This window comes from Drosophila sulfurigaster, chromosome 3, assembly GCF_023558435.1.
Source record: "Drosophila sulfurigaster albostrigata strain 15112-1811.04 chromosome 3, ASM2355843v2, whole genome shotgun sequence".
NCBI lineage: Eukaryota > Metazoa > Arthropoda > Insecta > Diptera > Drosophilidae > Drosophila > Drosophila sulfurigaster.
The window spans coordinates 29,479,386-29,487,569 of record NC_084883.1 but is presented as its reverse complement, the minus strand read 5'-3'; the positions used below and the strand labels follow the sequence as shown (position 1 = coordinate 29,487,569).

At 40.0% G+C, this 8,184-nt stretch overlaps 1 protein-coding gene across 1 annotated transcript; it reads right to left on the bottom strand.

Annotated features, from left to right (window-relative positions):
- Positions 1–1,270: 1,270 nt before the first annotated feature.
- Positions 1,271–4,919, bottom strand: LOC133842960 (leucine-rich repeat neuronal protein 3). The gene is made up of 2 exons (XM_062276274.1): positions 4,417–4,919; positions 1,271–3,963 (listed from the first exon to the last, which is right to left on the bottom strand). The coding sequence occupies exon 2, from the start codon at positions 3,816–3,818 to the stop codon at positions 1,554–1,556; it is 2,265 nt and encodes a 754-aa protein (XP_062132258.1). The 5' UTR covers positions 3,819–3,963; positions 4,417–4,919; the 3' UTR covers positions 1,271–1,553.
- Between the last annotated feature and the right edge of the window lie 3,265 nt (positions 4,920–8,184).

Sequence of the window (8,184 nt, the reverse complement as noted above, 5' to 3'; positions counted from 1 at the left end):
GTGTAGACAGCAAAAAGCTGGCAAAAAGAACATGTCAAGGCATAACCTTAACTTTTTTATATCTGAGCACTTTTGCTCTTTGTCATTGCGCGTAGAAAAAGCAACTTTAATTATGCCGCGAACGTCAACAAATAAGTATATATGGCATATAAATCTGTACACTCATAGTTACTATAGTTGCAACTTTTGTGCTACCTTTTTGCCTCGCTGTGTGTGTGTGTGTGTCAATTTGCCTTTGGCTTTATGTGCGGCGACATTTACAACATTTTCCCTTTTCATCTGGGATAATAAAATGAGATATAAAAATACGAAAAAATGTACGCAACTTTTGACTTTCAATTTAATTAAAAGTCAGTTGAGAAAAAGTAAAATTAATGCGCTATTATTCAATAGTAACATGCGATGAAACTTTTGCAGAGTTTGTGTGCGCCGCCAAGCGAAGCGTGCCACTCTGCCGCTGCAACGTCCCACAGTCTGACAGTGTATCTAACAGATACTATCTATAGTTGTGCTACAAAACGAAAGAGACAGACAGACATAGAGAGAGAGAGAGAGGGAGAGAGGGAGAGAGCCAGAGCAAGTGCTGCCTCTTTGTGTGCGTACATAATTTTCAATTCAATGCGTTGCACTACCCCTTTTTTTCCTGTTATTTAGTGTGTGTGTGTGTGCAGCTGCCACCTGCCACACATAGTCATGGTAAACTAGGCAGAAAGTTGCAAGCTCATCGCTACAAAGTACGACAAAAAAAAAAGGAAGAAATTGAATCGAGAATTGTTTTTCAGTTTTTCAAAGTAGTTTTCTTTGTTGCATATATTTTTTTACGATATTTGCTTAAATTTGAATAAATTTTTTAACTAACTAATAAATACATAGTTTTTGCTTACAAACTAGTTTATCTTCACGTACTAATTTTACTTGATGCTTGGATGCTTCTTGCTTTAACAATAATTTCAATAATTTAAATTAAACTTACAAGTGACTCTCAGTGCTTTGTGGTGTTTGTTTGTTGTTTTTTACAATTTATGCTCCTAATACTAAATGCGACTTACAAGCTAAATAAATACAATTTGCGTTTATGAAAAAATAGTAGTAGAAAGACAGTAAGTACATAAGTAAGTAAGTAGTTGAGTGCAAGAGATCGCTTTAAGTGTTGCTTTTTTGGTGCTTATGTACAGAACAATAGAAGTTTGTTGGCTTATACAAAATGTTACTTATTATTTTACCTAGTTTACACGTGTCAAATGCTATTTATGCTGAGTTTTTTTATACAAAAAGTATCATAAATTAATATACTATTCTTAGTATTTATAATATATTATTTATGAAATTTAGTATACAAAAATATACCAATAAATTAATATACTATTTCATTTGCTGTAGTTATGGGAAAGTGAACTGTCTGTTGACACGTGCAAACTTCTTTTGTCTTTTGTGCTCTACTACTACTATAATTTCTTCGATTAGGTTTCTTTTATGCTGAATTTTGGCATCACAGTTGACAAACGACACTAAGCATAGATGCTCAGCTGCCGGCGACGATAGTGCTCCGAGGATCAGTGCGTGAACTGACGCATTGTGCTCGTCGCGTTGTTGTTGTGCGTCGCCTTCTGCTGGAACGAACGACGTCCGGTTGTGGCACACAGTCCGTTGCGCAGAGGCAACGCTGGCGGCAGTGGCGGCGGTGTCGGTGTCTTGCTGCGTCCCAGCTGCTCAAGGGGCAGCGAGTAGTGCGCGTTGCTGTAGATGTAATTGGGATCCATCATCTCGCTGCTGGTCGCGTCGTTGTCAAAGTCACGTTGTTCGCGCTGCTCGCGTGGCTTGAAGTGTTCGTGGGTGATGCGCAGCTGCTGTGGGGCATGCACCATGGGCACATCGGCATACGAGTAACAGGATGAATCGGCAACAGTTGCTGTGGCCGACAGGAATTGTGGCTTTGTATAGTGATTGAGTTTCTGTTGATTTTGCTGTGGCAACTGCTGTTGCGACTGTGGCTGCTGTTGATGTTGTTGCAACGGATCGCGTCCCATGGTGGCGTTCTTCATGTGCAGCACAAAGTTGGCGCTGTCATCGATGCTGCCAGCCATGTTCTTGTTGTTGTTCAACTTCTTTTCGTGCATCAGAGTGGCGGAGATGGGAACCTGCAGCTGCTGGAACTTGTGTTGGCCACCATCAACTGCATTCAAGTCATTGATGGGCATGGGGCACATGCCGTAGTGATGATGCGCCGCAGCATTGCCTTGATGTGGTGCGGTGTACGTGTTGGGGAAGGTGGAGTGAATGCCCAGGGAGCAGGGATGATGCTGCAGACGCGACATGTAATCCTCATCGCAGAAAGTCTTTTGATACTCGCGTTCCTTGCGGCCCAGCGCTGAGTTGCCCCACAGTCCACCCTTAAGATACTCGCGTATCTTGTGACGGCAACGATACAGTACCAAAGCCAAAGCGGTAATTGTGGCAGCTGAACCAACCAAGAGAGCACCAATTAAAGCCTGCTTGCGTGGATCGGTGTGTGAGCAACCCATGAGTGTGGGATTCAGATGTTTCAGTGCTTCGCCACGCAGACGTTCGGGGAACTCGCAAAGCAATTCTGACAGTTGATCCTCTTGGGTGGCATTTTTGGCAATCAGCAAATTACGCAGCCACATCACACGGCAATCGCAGGACAGTGGGTTCTCCGACAGATCTAAGGTGGTCAAATCCTTCCAGGGGAAGAGTCCCTCAGCCAGCGAAGTCAAGGCGTTTGCCTTCAGCGCCACATGACGCAGATGAGGCAATCCGCTGAGTGCTCCTTCTTGCACTTCAACAAGCATTTTGTTGGACGACAAATTCAGATACTCGAGATTGGCGTTGGCAGCAAAGGCACCAGTCATAACACGCTTCAGTTTCAGTGCTCCATTGATGTCCAGACGCTTGAGCTGCTTCAGACCAACAAAGGCGCCTTCGCTAATCAGTTCAAAGTCGTTTTGGCCCAAGGAGAGCTGCTCCAGACGCACTAAGTGGCTCAAACCCACGGAGGGAATGCGTGCCAAGCGATTGTCGGACAGATCCAAGACGCGCAGTTCTTCGAGACCCAAGAAACTGTCGTGCGAAATGTTCTGCAGGCTGGCGCCCTTCAGTTCCAAGCGTGTCAGACCCTTCAGATCTTGGAAAGCACCCGATTGAATGGTCATCAGCGAGTTCATGCCGAGGAACAGTTCAGCCAAGCTGGGCATGGCCTGAAAGATGACGGGATCTGGCACCGAAGTCAACGCATTGTCATCCAGATACAAAATGCGCAGCTGCTTCAGACCATCAAATGCCTTGGGATCCAGATAACCAATGCGATTCTCGCCCAAATTCAATTCCTCAATCTTTAGCAGTGGCGAGAATGTGCCCTGATGCAGTTCGGAGATGAGATTACCACGCAGATTCAACACGGTGACAGCAGAGAGACCGATGAAGGTCTTGTTGCTAATCTGACCGATTTTATTGTGATTCAAATGCACCTCTTGCAGTTTCTTCTGGTATGCGAAAGTGCGCTGAGGAATGGTCATCAGATGATTCTGCGATAGATCCAAGAATGTCAATTCCGCATAAAATTGAATGGATGAATCGATGGTCTTGATTTTGTTGTTCTTAATGACCAGTCGCTGGATCGAGGGATTCAATGCAATGGGCAACACATCCAGCTGCCCCTCACCGCATTGCACCACAAGGGTGTTATCATCGCACTGGCAGCCAGGTGGGCAATTAGCCAGCGCCTCTGTTTGGCTGCCCATCAAGATGATGCAGATGCAGCTGCAGATGCAGATCAACTGTTGAAGTAATTTTTGCTGCATTTTGTATTGTTTCTTCTTTCTGTTTGTTGTTTGTAAGCGCCTTCTGGCGTCGATTTACGTTTTGCGGTTAATTTCGACGTTTAAACGTAGGTGTGTGTGTTGGTGTGTATGTGTGTGTGTTGACTGCTTTTAGTTGTCCATAATGCTAAGGGGCGAAAGAGAAGAAGGAAAAACTTCAGATTAGCTTGATGGAACTATTTATATGTGTTGCTTCGGTTGCAGTTTCAATTTATTACATCTCAAAATTGTGTTGTGTTATTTTTAGCTTTGCTTTCAAATTTATTTTTAATAGCAACTCAACTATTTATGGAAATTCATAAAACAAAATTTTATATTTCTTTTCTGTAAATCTTCTTATTTAACATTTCTTTAAATTATTTAAACCAAAATGTAATATTTCAAACAATATTGTAAAATATGTGCAAACATATCAAAAACAGATATTTTTGCATGAATATAATTTCAAATAAAATGTGAAAAATTCTATTTTGTATAGAACGTGAGAAATTCCATATTTACAAAATATTTTACTGTTGGGTTATATTTCACAATTTTGCAACATTTAACACACACTTTTTATTCTTTTCACTCAACTTACCTTTTTGTCTTTGAAATATGTGAAGCAACAATTTGTTGAAGCAGCTCGTTGATGATTTTCAAATTATAAAATTAAAATGAAAATGTTGTTTGGTGTTTCTTTGTATTTTGTTCAACCAATTTTTGTTCACTGCACTTTTGATGATTTTGTTTTGGAAACTTAAAAATTTCACATGCAGCTAATAAATTTTATTTAGCCAATTCATAACATTTTTTCGTTTTTTGTGTTTTAAATAAAAATATTTCGTTTGTAAACTGTGTGTGTTGTGTTTTTATATTTTGTATTTAGTTTGTTATATTTGTGCGTTTTTGATATTATGAAAATCGTGCGCGATAATCCAGTGGCTCGCTTTGCTGCACGCTTCAAGTTGTTGTCACACGGCGTTTTGCTATTTTACGTTCTTTTTGCGATGTATTTGGACATTTGTTTTGCCCAAGAGCAGAGAGAAACAGTCGGTGCTTGGCTTGGTGTACAACCGAACACGACGAAGCAACGAACTACACTGATTTTACTGAGCACAGAGCTCATTGACGATACCTCGGTTCGACTGTTTTCCGTACGACAAAACCGACAGCTGCAGGCAGGCGTAAATAATCCACGACACACGGCCTTGCATTGTGGCAACGAGATACACAGAGAGCGAGCAATAGAGAGACAGAGAGAGAGAGAGAGAGAGAGAGCGAGTCATAGAGTGGTGCTCAGATAAACGCAGCTGAGAGCAAAACTGGTTTTGAGTTCACACAAATGCTAGCTAGATAAAGCAGTAGAGAGCATTTTTGAAGATGGAGAGAGACACAAATGAGAGTGAGTAGAATTCACTCAAGGAAACTCACTCATTTATCTGAAGCCACCCGACTCTTGTGTTTCGGCTGTTGCAATTGCAACATGCGGCACAGTTGAGGCCAGGCAGCCATCAACATAAACACGGCTAAAATGCTGCGAGTTTATGTGGCCAAAACCATAAAAAGAAATAAACGCTAAGTACTCGCCAAAATTTGTTGGCGAATTAAAAGCAAACTCACGTCAAACTAAAGCACTTGGCACAATTAAGACGTAACACGAGAGACGAGAGTATGTAGGTGGCGGCCGACAAAAAATAACAATTTCATTAGAAAAATCAACACAGAAATCAACTCAAGTAGCATTAAAATTGAAGAGGACATCGCTTAGTGTGGTTTATGCTATTTAAATGTAGCACTTGAGCGCAAAAAATGTTTCCCACTCTGGTCTAGTAATTGATATGCTGTATGGATAAAGTATCTTCTGGATACCCAGGACACTCACTTGACGCAATGTGGTGGTAATCGAAAACAACTTCAAATAGTCTTCAAATAGTTTGCTAGCTGATCCTGCGCTGCGCTGTTGCTGTAAAGTGTTAAACATTCAAGTGCTGAAAACCTTTATTTTTTACTTACTTCGGCATAAACACATGACACGAGAAGGGGGGAAATAGCAAATAGTTATTTATAGTGTCATTTGATACTTGGGACATGCCTGTCCATTGCTTTGCTCGATGCATTTTTGAGTTATAACCCAGGCGAGCGAGGCTGCCGAGATGCAGAGATACAGATACAGCCACAACTATATAGATAGAGATACAAATACTACGTGCTGTTGGGGAAAAATACGTTGTATGCAGAGACCGTTAAACTATTTACAAACACACATACACACACGCACAACAACAGTGACAACAAGAAAATCAACTATAAATGGCCATAACTTTGTGCCAACATGCCGAACGAGTTGTTGGGCTGTTGTATCTAGTGTGGTGTGGCATGCCTCGTGTGTGTGTGTGTCTGTGTGTGTGCTTTTTGGGAGGTTTTTGTTGGTATTTGAACGAATGCATAACTTGCATATTTTTCCCATCTCTGCATATCTGAGCAAAAGTATGCCAAATATTGGTTGGCTGCGTGTCTCTGCTATGGAAAATCTCGGCAGTTTGTTGTCCCACAATTGCAAATACACAAATATATCTAAATCTACATTTGGCATGTCCTGTCCTGGCTCCTCTCCTACTCTCTCAGTCCACACAGTAACCAATAATTATTTTTGTCTGTCGTCTGAAATCGTTGCCCAAACTCTGCGGTTACCAACGCAAAGTGTAAAGTAATTTATTTCATTTATGCCCAAAGAAATTGATGCGGCTTCAAATGCAATAAATATGAACAAAAAGAAATACAACTAAAACTGTTAATAGCATTGTCACTTCAATACATAAATCTCTGCTTATAAATCATACGCAGTTTATGGAAATATGCAGAGAGTAGAAATTGAAGCACAGTAAAAATATATATAAAACATTATTAAGTATTCATTGATATACCTTTAATTGAATTTCATTATTAAGTCTCTCACTTCGAAAATGATCTCTTAAAATATTCATGAAAAAAGAAAAATAAATGTTTTACTTGCATTTCAGCAAAATATTTAATTTACTATTAACAATAAAATAACTTTTGGTGTACTTCATTATAAAAATTTCTTCTCTAAAAATGATTCCTTCTCTATTAGATAACTCTTCGAATTAAAGTAAGGCATACTATATGCTCTACTGTATATAATCTAGGTAGAGAAAAGAGATCTGCCACATTTAAATTAAAATATATCACTTACCCTCAATCATTTTATTCTGCCATCTTTGACAACATAATTGCAATAATTATTTGTAAATTTTGAAAGTTTGTACCTATAGAAAAAAAAAAAGAGGGAATTGTTATAAAGGTTGCAGCAATTATGTCTTAATGACAACGGCAGCTTGCCGCTTGCCACTTGCCACATAGGAAACAACTGTCTCATAACTAATTACAACTCGCTCCATAAAACTTTGCACAATTTCCGTGGTGCATACAAAACAAAAACGAAAAAAAAGCGATTGAAATAGAAATAAAACCAGAAATGCACCGCAGCAGCAACTAAAGTGGTGCTAGATCTAAATCTAATGCCACAAATAGTTGTAGCAGGTGTACATTAAGTATTTGTTTTCGGGCTCTCACGTTACACATACCGTCAAAGCACAACTCGGGGCAATACTCTTTCGTCTCTCGTCTCTTTTGCCCCTCTTGCCACTCGAGCTTGTAGCAAGTATACCGAGTGGCAACGTCACTTTTGACGGGACTTTCAATTTGCGACAATGTGTGAGAATTTCTTGGCAATAAATTTTAACAACATTTGACGCAAGTTTCTTTTGTGTGGCAACAACAAGAAACAAAAAACACAAAAATAAAGGGTAAGGTAAGGTAATCGCAACTAAACAATAACTGGAAATGTTTGTTTTCGTTTCGCTATGAAAATTGTTTAGTAAAATGCTAAAAGCACTTAAACAATTAGAGAGATTTTTTCTCGGGGGACGCCAGCCGTGTGTAATTAGGTAAAACACAACTACCGTTGCATTCGACAAAGCATAAATGCAAATAATGCATAGACAATGACTTCAAATGCAGCCAAGCCAACAGGCGAAACAACAGCAACAACAACAGCAACAGCACCGAAAACAACAGCAACAACATCTGGCAAACAACAAGCAACGAGGCACTTTTAAGCAAACATTAACGAAGGGCGAGGTAACTTATGGGAACGCTTAAAGTGACCAGCCATCCATCCAAATCGTCAGGCCAAAAGCAGATGGATTCTTGACTAAGAGATGCCCTGTAAAGTAACTTTTAATGTGGACTTATATGAATACGAGTATGAAGATTATCTTTTTAAATGTGTGCTTTTCAGAAAACTTAAAGACTTGGTTATTACAGTTTCATATTGATTTAGAAT

What these genes read in the sequence shown, in the direction of transcription:
- LOC133842960 (XM_062276274.1), bottom strand. Translation starts at nt 3,818, where the DNA reads ATGCAGCAAAAATTACTTCAACAGTTGATCTGCATCTGCAGCTGCATC.